General features: G+C 59.6%; 7 protein-coding genes across 7 annotated transcripts; 3 read left to right on the top strand and 4 right to left on the bottom strand.

Moving 5' to 3' along the window:
* Positions 1 to 4: 4 nt before the first annotated feature.
* On the bottom strand, positions 5 to 2,003 carry FA10DRAFT_266442 (hypothetical protein). The gene has a single exon (XM_025521494.1). It carries the CDS (start codon positions 1,829 to 1,831, stop codon positions 44 to 46), a length of 1,788 nt encoding a protein of 595 aa, XP_025377102.1. The 5' UTR covers positions 1,832 to 2,003; the 3' UTR covers positions 5 to 43.
* Positions 2,004 to 2,194: 191 nt separating this feature from the next.
* Positions 2,195 to 3,942, top strand: FA10DRAFT_240389 (hypothetical protein; the record flags this gene model as incomplete). Its single annotated transcript, XM_025519208.1, has 3 exons — positions 2,195 to 2,231; positions 2,308 to 2,705; positions 2,793 to 3,942. Exons 1-3 carry the CDS (start codon positions 2,205 to 2,207, stop codon positions 3,940 to 3,942), a joined length of 1,575 nt encoding a protein of 524 aa, XP_025377101.1. The 5' UTR covers positions 2,195 to 2,204.
* On the bottom strand, positions 3,920 to 4,477 carry FA10DRAFT_301203 (hypothetical protein). Its single transcript, XM_025524951.1, has 3 exons — positions 4,386 to 4,477; positions 4,128 to 4,310; positions 3,920 to 4,044 (listed from the first exon to the last, which is right to left on the bottom strand). The coding sequence occupies exons 1-3, from the start codon at positions 4,409 to 4,411 to the stop codon at positions 4,005 to 4,007; spliced, it is 249 nt and encodes an 82-aa protein (XP_025377100.1). The 5' UTR covers positions 4,412 to 4,477; the 3' UTR covers positions 3,920 to 4,004.
* Positions 4,478 to 4,638: 161 nt separating this feature from the next.
* Positions 4,639 to 7,060, top strand: FA10DRAFT_301202 (P-loop containing nucleoside triphosphate hydrolase protein). Its single transcript, XM_025524950.1, has 2 exons — positions 4,639 to 6,775; positions 6,836 to 7,060. The coding sequence occupies exons 1-2, from the start codon at positions 4,711 to 4,713 to the stop codon at positions 6,973 to 6,975; spliced, it is 2,205 nt and encodes a 734-aa protein (XP_025377099.1). The 5' UTR covers positions 4,639 to 4,710; the 3' UTR covers positions 6,976 to 7,060.
* A 15-nt stretch (positions 7,061 to 7,075) lies between these two features.
* FA10DRAFT_274938 (ribosomal protein S5 domain 2-like protein) lies at positions 7,076 to 8,494 on the bottom strand (the record flags this gene model as incomplete). The annotated part of the gene is made up of 2 exons (XM_025523242.1): positions 7,076 to 8,166; positions 8,461 to 8,494. 2 exons carry the CDS (start codon positions 8,492 to 8,494, stop codon positions 7,076 to 7,078), a joined length of 1,125 nt encoding a protein of 374 aa, XP_025377098.1.
* Positions 8,495 to 8,564: 70 nt separating this feature from the next.
* On the top strand, positions 8,565 to 13,372 carry FA10DRAFT_266439 (hypothetical protein). Its single transcript, XM_025521493.1, has 3 exons — positions 8,565 to 11,700; positions 11,757 to 13,031; positions 13,092 to 13,372. Exons 1-3 carry the CDS (start codon positions 8,985 to 8,987, stop codon positions 13,205 to 13,207), a joined length of 4,107 nt encoding a protein of 1,368 aa, XP_025377097.1. The 5' UTR covers positions 8,565 to 8,984; the 3' UTR covers positions 13,208 to 13,372.
* Positions 13,263 to 15,114, bottom strand: FA10DRAFT_266438 (putative tyrosyl-tRNA synthetase mitochondrial precursor). Its single transcript, XM_025521492.1, has 3 exons — positions 14,795 to 15,114; positions 14,443 to 14,738; positions 13,263 to 14,386 (listed from the first exon to the last, which is right to left on the bottom strand). Exons 1-3 carry the CDS (start codon positions 15,077 to 15,079, stop codon positions 13,444 to 13,446), a joined length of 1,524 nt encoding a protein of 507 aa, XP_025377096.1. The 5' UTR covers positions 15,080 to 15,114; the 3' UTR covers positions 13,263 to 13,443.
* Between the last annotated feature and the right edge of the window lie 293 nt (positions 15,115 to 15,407).

The following is a 15,407-nucleotide window of genomic DNA, read 5'->3' as shown; positions in this document are numbered from 1 at the left end:
CAAACTCTGTATACTAGATCTACATTTCCGAAATAGAGGAAAGCTACTTCTTCTTGACACTCTCGTCGCCCAAGATTGCTCTCATCTCCTGTGTCGCCTCTCTGATCCTCTTCGCGTCTCGGAGCAGGCGAGAAGCAGGCAACTGAAGGTCTTCCCGCTGAGATGTCCATCGGTCCGAAAGGACCGTCTCCCTCTTCACTTTCTTTCCGAGCTGCGAGATAATCAGCTCCGCGCGCTCGTCTGCCTCCTTGAGCCATTCGACGCTCTTTGTCACGTCCCTGCTCTCGGCCGTTGGCGTGAAGAAGGACGTGAGCAGGGAGGCGTACGACGATGATGCCGTTGCACCTGGGCCCAGCGCATAGATGGTCTCTGCGATATGCATCGAGGCCAATGCATCGCGCTGGGCAAGCCACAGGGCATGAAGCTGTGCCTTGAGCCCAGCCTTGCGTCGGCTCTCGGCATCGCTCACGGTGCCCGCCCACGCGAGCCGCTCAGCCTCTACTCTCGTCAGCCGAAGGGCGCTGACCTGGAACTGAAGCGCTTGCTCGAGCGACTTGCGATCCGCGGCCTGGGCGTGGAAGGCCGAGAGGGAGAGAAGGGCCGAGATGAGCGACCGAGTCAGTGGTGCCGGAGGAGGCGTGGCGTTGAGAGGGTAGTCGTCTGCCTCAACCTTGGCGGGGGAGGTCGATGTCCGTGGTGCAATGTCGTCTGCCTTTTTGGATCGTCGGAAGAACGACCAGCTGCTCTTGGACGAAGGTGTCTCATGGGCCTCTTTCGCCTCCTTGGTCTCTGCTGGTCGCCGCGACTCTGGAGAGAGACCTCCGATGCCTGCCAGGGCCTGGTTGCCGACAGCATCGGCGCCCCCACGCTGCCCCTCGATTGCGCCTGTACCATCTTGCTCATTGGCCCTCTTGCCAGCGATGTCGACGGCGCACAGCAGCCAGGCCTCGGCTTCTTGCCTCTGAGACAGGAGAGCGTGCAGGTCGCCGATCTTTGTTGCCAGTTTCACGAGCCGCTGTGGCCTGACCGAAGGCTGCCCCGTCGATGCAGCACCAGCCTCATTCGGCTTCATGGCGCTGGCCACTCGGTTGGTGGCATCTGCGCTGGCAAGGGCGTCAAAGACCCTCGTGTACCCCGCCAGGGCTCCTTCCGAGGCCGTCTTTGTTCCTACTCTCTCTCGGATGCTGGCCAGCTGTGTTTCCAGGGCAACCGCCGTCATGTCCAAGGGCTTGTCTGCGCCAGCCTCGTGGGGTGTGGCCACTGCTCCAGCACGCACAGCAGCCAGGTCTGGCAGACGGATACCTCTTGACTCTGCCACGACCAGTGCCGCATCGAGGAAAGCCTCTGCCATTTCCATTCCTTCGTCGTTGTGCAGCGCCGCGGACAGCGACTTCCTCGGCCTTCTCCCTGCCGTCGGCAGGCCTGTCCCGCTTGAAAAGAGATTGATCGGCGAGATGCCGCCTCCCCAGCGCGAGCAAATCCACGCACTCCGCACGAGATGCCGTCCTTTGATGCCCAGCCGCCTGTCCGTCCCACCGCCCGAAACAGGCCCCCAGCTCTCCTCGTCGATCGCCTCTGATGCCCATGCCCATTCGTCATCGTCGCTGCTGTCCGAGGAAGCGGCACGCGGCATGGCAACGTGCTCGACGTACTGGTGCGTCGCCTCGAATGCGACAGCGCCCAGCGAGGCAGCGCCCACGGCCGAATAGACAATCATGCGAGCAACGCGGGAAAGCGTAAAGAGAAACTGAGCAAAGGGCGTGCCAAACGACTGAAACAGCTGCTGCTCGTTGGGTGTCGTCGAGTAGCTTCTTCTGGCATGCTCCGTCATCCTCGTTGTCGACATCGTCGTCGTCGTCGTCGGCGGCGGCGGCGGCGGCAATGATGCTCTCAACGTGACTCCAGGCGCTCGAAGCAGGCCGACTGGCTGGCGCTGCTTCATCAGCCCGCCATTGCCGATATGTACAGCACTCCTGGGAGAAGCAGCCAAAAGCCTCGACGTCCCGATCATGGCTGCCGTTGTGTGGAAGGCGCTTTGAATGCTTCTCTGGTGCGCGTTTGAGGTAAGTGGAGCCCTCTCTCTCTGAAGTGACAAAAATCGTCAGTCAGACACGTGACTTGGCTAGACTCAAAAGAAGACTTCCTTCGCTCGATGTTCGAATGGTTAGCCTTTCCGAGACAGACAGCAAGCAGCCTAAATCACCATGTCGGCGCCCATCTTTGCCCAGGAGGTAAGTCGAACGCAGCAATTCTTGGTCAAGAAGGGCGTGCAGAGCTTGGTACTGATCTTTCTTCTCGATGCTTTAGGCAACGCAAGAGCGAGCCGAGAATGCTCGTCTGTCCTCGTTCGTTGGCGCATTGGCCTTGGGCGACTTGGTCAAGTCGACGCTGGGGCCCAAGGGTATGAACAAGATCCTCCAGTCCGTCGGATCAAACGAGATTACCGTGACAAACGACGGTGCAACGATTCTGCGCAGCATTCACCTCGACAACCCCGCGGCCAAGATCCTCGTCAACATCAGCAAGGTCCAGGATGACGAGGTGGGCGATGGAACGACGAGCGTGTGCGTCCTGGCCGCCGAGCTTCTGAGGGAGGCCGAGAAGCTCATCGAGATGAGGATCCACCCTCAAACAATTGTGGAGGGCTACCGAATCGCCAGCAAGGCTGCGCTGAGGGCGCTGGACGAGAGCGCAGCGGACCACAGGTGCGTTGCATGACTACATGCTCGACTCGACGTGTGTCAATGACCTTGAATCCGAATCCCTGCTGATACCTCGGATGCTATCACCAGCTCCAACGCCGAGCAGTTCCGCACCGATCTCTTCAACATTGCACGGACCACGCTGTCCTCCAAGGTGCTCTCGCAGGACAAGGACTACTTTGCCAACCTGGCCGTGTCAGCGGTGCTGCGCCTCAAGGGCTCGACGAACCTGGAGAACATCCAGATCATCAAAAAGGTCGGCGGCAAGTTGACCGACAGCTACCTCGACGAAGGCTTCATCCTCGACAAGCGCATTGGCGGCAGCAGCCCCAAGAGGCTCGAAAAGGCAAAGATTCTCATTGCCAACACGTCGATGGACACGGACAAGGTCAAGGTCTTTGGCGCCCGCGTCCGCGTAGAGGGGACGGGCAAGCTGGCCGAGCTGGAGAGGGCCGAGAAGGAGAAGATGAAGGCAAAGGTCGAGAGGATCAAGTCGCATGGTATCAACTGCTTCATCAACCGGCAGCTCATCTACAACTACCCCGAGTCGCTCCTCGCCGAGGCAGGCATCGTCTGCATTGAGCATGCCGACTTCGAGGGTGTCGAGCGGCTCGCCCTCGTCACGGGTGGTGAGATTGCGTCGACGTTTGACCGGCCTGATCTGGTCAAGCTCGGCCAGTGCGACCTAATCGAGGAGGTCATCATTGGCGAGGACCGGCTGATCAAATTCTCGGGCGTCGCTGCGGGCGAGGCGTGCACGGTGGTGCTCCGGGGTGCAACGTCGCAGATGGTCGACGAGGCGGAGCGGTCGCTGCACGACGCGCTGAGCGTGCTCAGCCAGACGGTCAAGGAGACGCGCGTCGTTCTCGGCGGTGGCTGTGCAGAGATGAGCATGAGCAAGGTCGTCGACGAAGAGGCTCGACGGACTGCGGGTAAAAAGGCAATTGCGACAGAGGCCTTTGCCAGGGCCCTCCGACAGCTGCCCACCATCCTGGCCAACAATGCCGGCCTGGACTCGGCGGACCTCGTGGCCAAGCTCCGCGCCGCGCACCAGGAGGGTGACAAGGACGCCGGCCTGGACCTCAACGAGGCCAGGGTCCGTTCCATGCGCGAGCTGGGCGTCACCGAGAGCTACAAGCTCAAGCGACAGGTCGTCCTCTCTGCCAGCGAGGCCAGCGAGCTCATTCTGCGGGTCGACGACGTGCTCAAGAGCGCACCGAGAAGGAGGGAGGCCCACTAGAACACAAGGGTCTTGCTTCATGCTGTAAAGTGTAGTAGTATACATCTCCTGCGAAGTGTCATCTACATAGTCTTCATCGTCTGGTCTGGCTCGATGTATTCGCTGTTGTGGGAGGGAGAGAAATGGCGGTGTCAGTGAATGGGTCTAAGGAAGAGAGAGAAAGAGGGAGAGAGAGAGACGCGCACATGTGGGGGTGGGAGCCGCCCTCGGTGAGAGCCTTGAGCTGGTTGGCCTCGTCGTCGCTCATGGTCGCCGCGAAGCCCCTGAGAATGCCCGATTCGAACTTTTGGCCAATCTTTCCGCCCTTGTTCTCGACCTCGCGGATCTTGGAGTCGATCTCGGCCTGGGGAGCCTCGTTACGGAAGATGCTAGCGGCGGAGGGGGAGGGGGAGGTAAGTTAGGACAAGGAAGAACGAGCGCAAGGAGCGCACACGCAGACTCACATCATGTAAGACTTGTTGCCGGACATGATGGCTTGTATCGCTCGGCTGGTGCTTCGCAAGATTGTGAAAAGGCGAATAGTCACGTCAAGGTGTTGGCGTGAGTAGATGAGAGAGGGTCTATCTATCAGGCTCTCCGCGCGGCCTTCACAGATTCTTTGGTGGAGGAGTGTCGGTCGGTCAGTCAACGCGCGACACACGTGCGCGACTTTCCTCTGGGACGAGGCCCAAGGGCCCTGCAGCAGCATCCGGCCTTCTTCCTCAACCTGCTTCCAACACTGGCATCGAGCGACAGGCACGCAGGCGAGTGCTTGGGCAGAGTCAGAGGATGCTCGACCACTTTACCATCTTCACCAAGACGGGACTCGTCCTCTATTCGCGGTCTTTTACGCCCCAGATCCCACCCTCGACGACGGGCTCGTCGTCGCACCCCATCGACAGCCTCGTCGTCCAGGCCTTTCTCCAAGACGATGTCTCCTCTTCCACCTTTCAGCGCGAGAGCTACACGATCCGGTATGCATTTGCCAACGACGTCGAGTGCGTCTTTGTCGCCGTGCATCAACGCATCCTCCAGCTCGCCTACGTCGAACAGCTCCTCGAGACGGTCAAGCACGACTTTCTGCAGCGCTTCCGGCCCTTTCTGGTAGCCCTCTCGCGCGAGTCGCAGCCGGCGTCGAGCAGCTCGACGATTCAGGATGGCGGACTGGGCTCGGACTCGCTCAAGAGGCTCCAGCGGGACTACCAGGCGGCCTACGCAGCGTGGGACCAGCAATTTGCGCAGACGCTGAGGACCCTCGAGAGGAGCGCGGCCCAGTCGAAGCGAAAGGGCCCCGGTGGTGGTGGCAGTGTCGGTTCACCCATGGCGCGGGCTGCATCCAGCAACTCTGTCGCTGCCCTCGCCGACAACGAGGCTGGCAGCGTCGAAGCGAGCGGCGGGGAAGAGACACCGCGGCAGAATGGCGCCAGCAAGGACGTGGCCAAGAACGTCGAGGCGCTGCGCAACAGGCTCAAGAAGGCCGAGATCTCAGGTGCAGGCAAGAAGGGCAAGAAGGGCGGGAGTAACAAGGAGTCGCCTGTAGGCAGCGGGACTGAGTCTGCCCCCGGCACGCCCACGGGCAAGAAGAGCAAGGGGCCGGCCAAGGAGATGCGGAGATGGGATGGGGCAACGGTGTCGGACAAGGACATGGCTGCGCTCGATTTCAGCAGTGGTGGTGTCGGGACAGGTGCAGCAGCGGCGGCAGCGACAGCAGCATCGGCAAGGGGCAACGGAGACGAGAAGGGAAGCCTGAGTGGGTGGATCGACGAAAAGAGCATGGGCAAGCGGAGAGACGGCATGTACGATCTGGCAGATGTCGACGATGCCCAGGACGAAGACGATGAGGAGGACGAGGATGACGACGAGGATGAGGCTGACGCGGGGACAGGCTCGAATGGAGCAGGTGCTGGCTTCCTCTCGCGCTTTGCCTCCCTCGGTGCCGCGTCGTCGTCGGCGCAAGCAAACGGCGGCGGCAGCAGCGGTGGCTTCTTCTCCCGCCTGACTGGCAACCGGCCTTTGACGGCCCAAGACCTGGCCCCAGCACTGTCTGCGATGCAGTCCCATCTCCAGTCAAAGAATGTCGCTGCAGATGTGGCCTCGAAGCTGTGCCAGTCGGTGTCTTCGAGCCTCGTGGGCAAGCAGCTCGGCAACTTCTCCAGCATCAAGTCCGAGGTCAAGAAGGCGCTCGAGGACAGCATCACGAGGATCCTCACACCAAAGACGAGCACGGACATCCTCCTCGAGATCTCGTCCAAGAAGCAGCGATCCGCCTTGGTGCGACAGCAGCAGGGTGCCGTCGACCCGTACAGCCTCTGCTTCGTCGGCGTCAATGGCGTGGGCAAGTCGACCAACCTGGCCAAGGTCTGCTTCTGGCTGCTCCAGAACAAGCTCCGCGTCCTCATTGCCGCCTGCGACACGTTTAGGAGCGGTGCTGTCGAGCAGCTGCGTGTGCATGTACGCAACCTCGGCCAGCTCGAGGTCGACGGGCAGCGCGTCGCCGATGGTGTCGAGGAGGCAGACGGCACCGTCAGGAACAAGATTGAGCTCTACGAGCGTGGCTATGGCAAGGACGCGGCCGGCATCGCCAAGGATGCACTCAGCTACGCCAAGACCAATGGCTTTGACGTTGTCCTCATCGACACGGCCGGCCGGATGCAGGACAACGAACCGCTGATGAGGGCGCTGGCCAAGCTTGTCGCCGTCAATGACCCGGACAAGATCATCTTTGTCGGAGAGGCCCTCGTGGGAAACGAGGCAGTGGACCAGCTGACGAAGTTCGACCGAAGCCTGAAGGACTTCAGTGGCGTGAGCAGACCGAGGGGCCTTGACGGCATGCTCCTGACAAAGTTCGATACCAGTGAGTCTCTCTCTTGGTCCCTGATACATGTGGATGCGCGCGCTGACATGCATCAACTAGTCGACGACAAGGTCGGTACCTCGCTCACGGCGACGAGTGTCACGGGCCTGCCCATCTACTTTGTCGGCGTCGGCCAGACCTACACGGACCTCAAGCAGCTCAGGGTGCGTCACATTGTCAACGCCCTCTTGAGGGACTAGGTGTTACCCGCCTCTCTGTTGCAATCTCTATCGATGCCATTGGAGTAATTTCTTTTCTAGTGTTACAGAGAGTCCATGCCGGCGTGTGTATATCGGTGATTTATGACCGTGATGATGACGACGAAAGGACCAGAGATCGCAGTTCTCGACAGCGTGCTTTGGCGCGCTGAACGCAGAGCTGAGTGAGGGCTTCGTCTTTGATGATAATCGAGCTTCCATCAGGTGCCTCCTTCACCGTGGCATCGCTCTGATCCCCGGCGGCAGACGGTGCCAGGTTGGCATCGTGCATCTCTTCGTGGGTGATGCGAGCCTTGGCCAGGCCAGACGTTTCGACGTGGATCAATTCTTCCTCTTCCTCGTCTGCATCCGTCTCTCGCAGCGCATTCACAGCGACGACGACCGAGGCCGATGTGAGCGTGGACTCAAATGCGTTTGGGTCGCAGAGGAGGTGCGAGCCGTCGACGATGCCAAAGGAGCACGCGAGGGGCAGGCTCTTAAGCTCGAGCCGCCTTGCGGTAGCTGGGTCGGGGTCGCAGATGACGCGGAGCTCGTCGACGTCGAAGCGCGTCGCGGGGAGCGATGTCTCGCGCAGGGCAGTCATGAGAGCGAGCAGGGCGGCGTCGAGGACGTTGCCGTCGTAGGCGATGCAGACCAGGTCGACGTAGAGGCACCACGCAGCGTGGCCCCGCTCGATCGTCAGGCTTCGTGCGTCGAGCGGTGGGCAAGAAGAAAGGATGTGGTAGAGCTGGTGCGATACGACCTGGGCCTCCTGCCCGGGTGGGCCGGGCCTGAAGCGGGCGCTAGCCATGGGCCCCAGGTCGACGTTGGGGACCAATCTCCTTCCAAGAAGCCGCCCTGACGCCTCTGTATTGTCTTCGTCGTCTTCCTCCTCTTCGGGCTCCTGCGTTGTGTCAACGATCTCTGCCTTGACACCCGCAACAATTACAGTGCCACCAAGCCGGACCATGCTGCTCCCCTGCGCAGACGAAATCGACGAGGGCGCCACCGTGGTGCCTCGCCAGGCCCGCGCACTCCTGCCATCGGGCCGGAGCGAGAGGGCGAGAAAGCGAGAGAGGTACTGCTGCGGATGCAGGCGCGCAAAGATTGTCGAGCCCACGCTCGTCTCGACGGACCCTGACGCGGTCCCGTTCTGGGCTCCTGCCGCCGACGTCGATGCCATGGCTGTTGATCCTCCTCGACGATCTGGTACCGACGGATGGAAGATTGCAGATTTCCGAAAACAAAAAAGGTACCGGTAGCCCGACGGAACTTCTCCTTCACGTGTATGTGTTACTTACTTCACTACACATCGGGCTCATGCAAACACTGACTGCGAGCTTCCAAAACAAGATCGTCTCTGCACTTTCAATGATGTGTGGTGCACCCTTGTCTCATTTGCGTCGTCGCATGGCCTGCGCCCGTCCGGCAACTCCATCTTGCTCTCCCTTTCACTACTCGATCTATCACTGCCTGAAAAATTGAAACTTACGACGAGGGCGCGGAACTCGGAGGAGAACATGACGCGCGTTGTTGACAGGGACCTGCCTCCTCTTTCAGGTGTTTGTTGCCGTTTGAGTTAAAAATTCAGGGGGGATTAGAGCCAATCTTGCTATCGGTATCGCTTCTCATTGCTCGCCTTAGGGACCGCTGCTGCCTGCCTGCCTGCCAAATTTTGAGCGACGGATCATTCGAAAAGGAAACCGGCTTTCTTGGCTCAGCTTCGACTCGGCGACATTATATTGTTGGGATTCAAACCGCCGCTCTTCCATGCCATCGTCTGCGATATAGCCAGACTCCATAGCCAGCCTACACGAATCGGTCCGCTACCACGCGCATATACACATTTCACCATTGTGACAAGCAGGATCTCACGACCCGAGCGACACGATTGAATTCACGAAAGAGTCGTTCTCGAACCGCACCAGGCCGCAAGTCGAATGGAGGCGCCCTCGGCCGTCGCTCGATGGCCGTCCAGGCCCGCCCTCGACGATGCTGATGGCCTTTCCAAGATGGCCCTCGTAGGAGGCGACCACGATAACGAAGATGAGAGCCGTCGGTCGATGGACGTCGCCGAGACGCTCAAGCAGCTCGCCCAGACGCAAGCCCAGGTCGCGCCAGGAAGCGGCGCCAGCGCGGCCATCGTCCAGTTCGCCACGGGTTCCACGCTCCTGCCCCAGAACTTGGCCGACATGGTGACCAATCTCGCGCTCCTGGCTCGCGTCTCTCTCAAGTCGACGGCCTTTTTCATCGAGGTCATCCTCGAGACGGCAAAGTACGGCACAGGAATGGGCCTCGGCCTGACGCGACGCGCTCTCATCAGCGCCGTGGGCACCGCAAGGGCGATACATGCGCTCAAAAATGGCGAGCAGTGGGATGCCCAAAACGTCGGCAGATCCCCCACGTACGGCGTCAAGGAGCTCGTCCGAAAAGAGCAGTCGTCGGCCTTTCTCTCAGTCCTCGACAAGTATACTGCCCTCGGCGTCTACCTGATCCACCACACCTTTACGCTCGCTGAGCTGTTTGCCCAATCGGGCTTCTACCTCGCGGGGACGTCAATCAAGGCCGGCTTGGGCGCGGCTGATGAGTCGGTACGCATCCTCGATGGCATCTTTGGATCCAACGAGACATCGAGGGCCCTCTCGAGCTTCATTGGTCTCCTCAAGCGAGAGCTCGGTGGCAACGACCCCTTGGTCGTCCAGGCCGGCGGTGGCATTCGTGCACTCGGCGCCCTGACAAAGGCCATCACGACGTTTGCTGTGGTGCAGAACGCAACGTACCGGCGAACGGCAAAGACGCAGAAGACGCGCGTCCTGTACGACTGCATCGTCCTTGGTGAGACGGAGATGAAGAGCTGGCGCGCCCAGCTCGTCGGGCCTGGCAACTTTGTCAAGAGCGCATTACAGCAGCACGATGGGCCTCCTGCACTTCCAGGGCCCATTCCCAGCAGGACCTCGTCGGTCCTCCGAAGTGATGGCTCTTTGTCAGGTAGGAGGGAAGAGCGGAAGCGCCGGTCGATGGGAAGCATTCGCTCCGCGCTCTCGTCGATGGTACGACCGAGGTCTATCTTTGCAGGAGGTGACGAAGACCTCGACCTCGAAGACATAGAGCAATCCTATGACGCTTCAGCTCACCGCTTGCCGAGAGACGCAAGTGGTCTCGAGGAGCCGCTGGGTCTCCTCGACGATCTCGACTACCTTGTCGGCGCGGTGGAAGAGGACGATCCTATTTCGAGCGGTCAAGCGACACCCAATGGCACGGTCATTGCAGCTGCCGAGCTTCGAGACGACGAGCTGACCGAGGACATGCGCGAGATTCTTCAGCAGTCGGACCAAGCAGACCTCGAGAGGGGACTCGTCCTGGGCCAGCTCCGTCAAGAGGTAGGACCCAATGGGAACACGAGGCCAAGGGATGTAAAGCGGATATTCAGGCGCAAGGGAAAGGGTCGCGACGGTGGTGCCATATACGAGATCACGACAGAGACGACCGAGGTCATTGAGGAGACGACAACGACTACCACGACAACAACGAAGGATCGCAGGCCGCAGCAACCCCGAAAAGACAGCAAGTCGCTTCGCTTTCCCAACCCATTCAACGCGTTCTCGAGCGAACGGGCTGAGCGTGCAGTGCCGCCGTCCTCCAATGGCAATGAAAGTGGTCGCCGGTCGTCTGAAGACGAGGACTGGATGGAGGTAGAGCGGTCGATGCGAAACTCTTCCTTGTCTCCAATTGTCGACGAGTCGATGACTAGCATCCCCGAAGCACCCAATGGAAGGCCAGCGGAGACGAGCATTGCAACCGTCTCGAGGAAACAGACGTTGGAGCGGCCAGACGAGTCCAAGCAGAGGGTCCAGGAGGTTGTTCGGACCATGACGAGGAGATTAATCCAGAAAAGACGAGTCGTTCAGCAAGTCCACATCCAAGACGAGGAGGTAGAAGACAGCGAGATGGAAAGCGGTTCTTCGCCCAGGCTGGCCTCAAAGAGGAAAGACTTCGATTCGCCAATGACAGCGAGCGATGCGGGCACAGCCACGCCGGTTGCAGCGAGCCAGGCACGGAACGGTCAAGATATTGGGACCGGGCTCAATCGAGCGCTGCACAAGGCAAAGTCTTCCTTGAAAGGCGGCGGTGGAAATACGCGGCACAATCTTCACCCTGAAGATGCGACTGCTGCTTCGCAGAAAACCCCACTGCAGCCCATCAGCCCCCGTACCCCGTCAAAGGACGCCAAGCGAGAAGAGAAGCCGTTCAGAAAGAAGCCTCAGATCGACAAAGACCTGCCTGCGCCTCCGCCGGGTACGACGGGCGTCACGCAGAATCCAAATACAGGCGCCTCGTACGACTCCGCATCTATGAGACGCAAGCGGCGTTCCCGCGCACCATCTATTGGATCAATCCGCTCCTTTGCCTCTCGCACACACACTCACACGCAGAGCACGACGACGACCACGACGGACGGGGCGGAAGAGGGGCCAGAAGGTGCGCCCGGTGCCTTCCCACGTCAGCATCTCGTCAAGAATCTGCGTCGCTTCAGCAGGCATTCGAGTGCCGCCTACGGTCAAAATGTCATGCGCGTACTCGGCATTGGCGACGGCCAGTACTTCTTCGCCGACACGCGCGAGAGGAGCGCAAATATCTTTTCGTACGCTCACCATGTGGGCATTCCGCCGAACAACGTGCTGCTCAGCTCGTATTGCGAGGGTGCCAACACGCCATTTCATTCCGAGAGTGAGTTGCTCCTCGATCTTCTGACGCGCTGGAACTGACCCGGCGCCGTACTGCAGAGATGGCCCCGATTGTCAACTACATTTCTCGTGACGATGAGGCAAAGGCAATCGTGCTGACGTGTCGAGGGACACTGGGTCTGTCGGACATGCTGACGGACCTGACGTGCGACTATGTCGACATCAGCGTGCCTGGCGGCAAGCCACATCATCGGTATCAGGTCCATTCGGGCATGCTTGCATCTGCACAGCGGCTGTCGACAAAGGGTAGTATCGTCCTCGAGACGCTCAGAACGGCTCTCCTCGATTCCCCGAACTATGGTCTAGTCATCACGGGCCATTCTCTTGGCGCTGGAGTCGGTGTTCTGCTCGCCCTGCTTTTGTCTACGCCCTCGGACCTGTTCCAGCAGGCCGTCCTGGACCACCCCGAAGCCAGTGCGATTCGACACCCACGCATCTCGTCACCTTTTGTCACGTCACTAGATTCGATCCTGCCTCCCGGCAGACCGATCCATGTCTATGGCTATGGCTGCCCAGCAACGACAAGTGCAGACCTGAGTCGATACTGCAAGGGTCTCTGCACTACCGTAGTCCACGGCCACGATATGGTGCCGTACCTCTCCCTTGGCTGGGTGCGAGACATGAAGGCTGTCGCATTCAGCCTTTCGGACGAGCGTGAGAGCACCATGGCTCAAGAGATTGTCGGCCGCGTTGTAGGACTCTACCAGCGCAGGAAGCGCGATACCCAACGGGCCGCTCTCGAGCAAGGACGCGAGCAGGACGATGAGGAGGCGATGATGCAGCGACCAACGGAGCTGCCGGAGCACGAGAGAAACTTGGCGTTTGACGTGCAAGAGCTCGCCGAGGGACGAACCAGGAACAGGGCAACAGACGCCGGATACCGCGATCCGGGCGTGTCCGAGGACCCGCGATTAAATAAAGACAAGGCGAAGAGGCGCCCGGCGGGCCAGCAGTACAGTCATCCGTTCCAAGAAGACAGGGACAAGGAAGAAGACGAAGAGAAGGAGGTGGCTGACTGGCTCTGGAGCCTCATCAAGACCATGCGAGCCAGCATGGATTCCGACAAGCTCTACCCGCCCGGTCAGGTCTACCACCTCGAAGCTCAGCAGGTCTTTGTCACGGCTCACATGTCCATGTCCGACGACGTCAGAAACTCTCACAGCTCGCGCGGCACGACGCAGACGGAGGCGCAGCAGAGCCAGAAACAAGCAGAGGCAGCCAGAGTGATCATGAGGCTCGTTGAGGATGTCACGACAAAGTTTAGCGAACCGGTCTTTGCGAGGTCGATGCTCAGGGATCATGTTCCTACCAATTGTGAGTGAACGACTCGGCCTACGGACCACAGATGACAAAGTTGCTGATGTGTGCATGCAGATGAGCTGGTGACGCAGCTTCTCTGGGAGGCCGTAGTGCCCAAGCGCGAGCAGGAGCAAGACAGACAGAACAGAGAGGCCAACATGGAGCAGGATCAAGATCTGCAGCAGCAGTAAGGGACCCCGGGATAGCATTAGCGACTCAAGCAATAATATTGGAGCATCGCGCACACACAGCATAACATCATCAGATTAAATAGTCCTCTTCTTCACATTTGCTTCTCTACAGTACATTAGATACCTCCTCATTGGTCCTTCTATTTCATTTGGTCGTTTGTAGCAGCTTCTTGCTCACCCGAGGCGGGTTCTTGTGAAGGGTGGTTGGCCTTGTCCGCTTTCTCGTGATCTGTGGTCTAACTCCGATCAATCTCGTCGATCATAAGGATACGGTGCTCCTTGCTCCCAAGACTCAAGACAGCCAGCGTCTGGTTGCCCGACACAAAGTTCTGGTGTCTCAGTGTCTGTCTGGGGTCCTTGACGGGCACGTCGTTGACGTAGAGGCCACCGCTCTTCATCGCCCTTGTGGCCTCGCCGCGTGATTTGACGAGGCCAGTGGACGCGGCCAGACTTCCGATGCTCACGCCGACGGCATCCTTTGTCGCCAACCGGACCAGAACCTTTTTGCCATTCGTCGACTGCTCTTCGCCAAATGTGGACAAGACATCCTCCCTCGTCACCTCTCTGATGCGCTTCTCGTAGAGAATCTTTGTCGCGATCTCGGCTCTGTCCAACGCCTTTCGTCCTCGCACAAGCAGGACCATCTCTCTTGCGAGGGCCCGTTGCGCGATTCTCTCGCGTCTGTTCTTGTCGTGCTCCCGCAAAATCTCGTCCACATCCTCGAGTGATAGCATCGTGAGGCACCGCAGGTAGCTCCTGACCTCACCGTCGGAGCAGCGGAGGAAGAATTGGTAGAATTCATAGTCGGAGCACCGATCTGACGAGAGCCAGACGGCGTTGCCGGCGGACTTTCCGAATTTGGCGCCAGAGGAAGTTGTGAGGAGCGGCAAAGTCAAGCCGTACGCTGGTGAAGGCTCGTCCTTTTCCGACGACTGGGACAGCGATTCGGGGCCCTCGCTGATGCCAGACTCCAATAGGCTATGTTGGCGGCGGCGGATTAGGTCAATGCCGGCGGAGATGTTGCCCATCTGGTCTGATCCGCCGAGCTGGACAGTACAGTTCCACTCCTTGTGTAGCACGCTGAAGTCGTAAGCTTGGAGCAGCTGGTAGGAAAACTCTGTGAAGGAGAGGCCAGTCGGTGCTGCATCGGGCGTTGAGGGTTGGAGTCGGTTCTTGACGCTAATGCTACCGTCAGCACGGCCACCGTGCCGCATGAGAGCTTCGCGGTGACTCACCTGTCGCGGGCAAGCATAGAGCCTACCCTCGCATATCGTCCGACGTCTCTCAAAAAGTCAAGCATGCTCATTGTTCGATAAAAGTCGGCATTGTCGACCACCGTCACCTTGCCCACTGGTGATTCTTCTCCCTCCCCTTTGCGCTTGCTAGCAAGGTGCTCGTTTGCCCTCTCGAAGAAGCTGTGCACCTGCTCTGTGATCCTCGAGACATTGTGTTGGAGCTGTTCGGTTGACAGGGACGATCTCTCGGTGTCTCGTCCCGAAGGGTCTCCGATGCTTCCGGTCGCACCTCCGATCTATTTGAAGCAACTCAGTGTCTGACGGAGATGGGATGCGAGGAAAGTTAACCCACCAGAGCTACCGCACTGTGGCCCTGTCTGACAAAGTGGAGCAAGGCGAGTAGCGGGAGAAGGTTGCCGACGTGCAAGCTGTCTGCGCTAGGATCCACGCCCGCGTACACTGTCCGCTCAGCCTCGTCGAGGTGCTTTCGCAGCGAGTTGGGCGCCGTCGTTTGCTGCAGCAGCGACCTCGATGCGAGCAAGTCTACCACATTCGCGCCCTTGCCTTGCCACCCTTCTTCCTTGATGAGCCTTCGAGCCGAAGTCGAGAAGCGCCGTGCGGCATATCGCAGAATCATGAGGCTGTAGCACTCTTGATCTTGGCCAATCTTCTCGAGGAAGGGGAAAAAAATAAAATAGAGGGCGTCTTTCTTTGTGGAGTGCGAGAGGAATGCCACGCGAGCCGCTTTTCCAATCTTCCTCTCGTCACTTTGCCGCTCTGTGCTACTCTCGACATCGAGCACTGGTTCCGACAATGCAGACGGCAAAGGAGCAGCCAGGCTCGGGCGCGAGCTCCGGTGCCTCGTCAACGCCCAATCCTCAGCAGGGAGGAAGCAGCTCCACCGCCAACAACAGCAACAATAACAGCAACAACAGCGCGGCCAATTCCGGCGGTGTAGGACCTGC

The sequence above is a fragment of the Acaromyces ingoldii genome (genome assembly GCF_003144295.1).
Source record: "Acaromyces ingoldii strain MCA 4198 unplaced genomic scaffold FA10scaffold_3, whole genome shotgun sequence".
NCBI lineage: Eukaryota > Fungi > Basidiomycota > Exobasidiomycetes > Exobasidiales > Cryptobasidiaceae > Acaromyces > Acaromyces ingoldii.
Note: the sequence above shows the minus strand (reverse complement) of the source record. Positions and strands in the feature narration are given on the sequence as shown.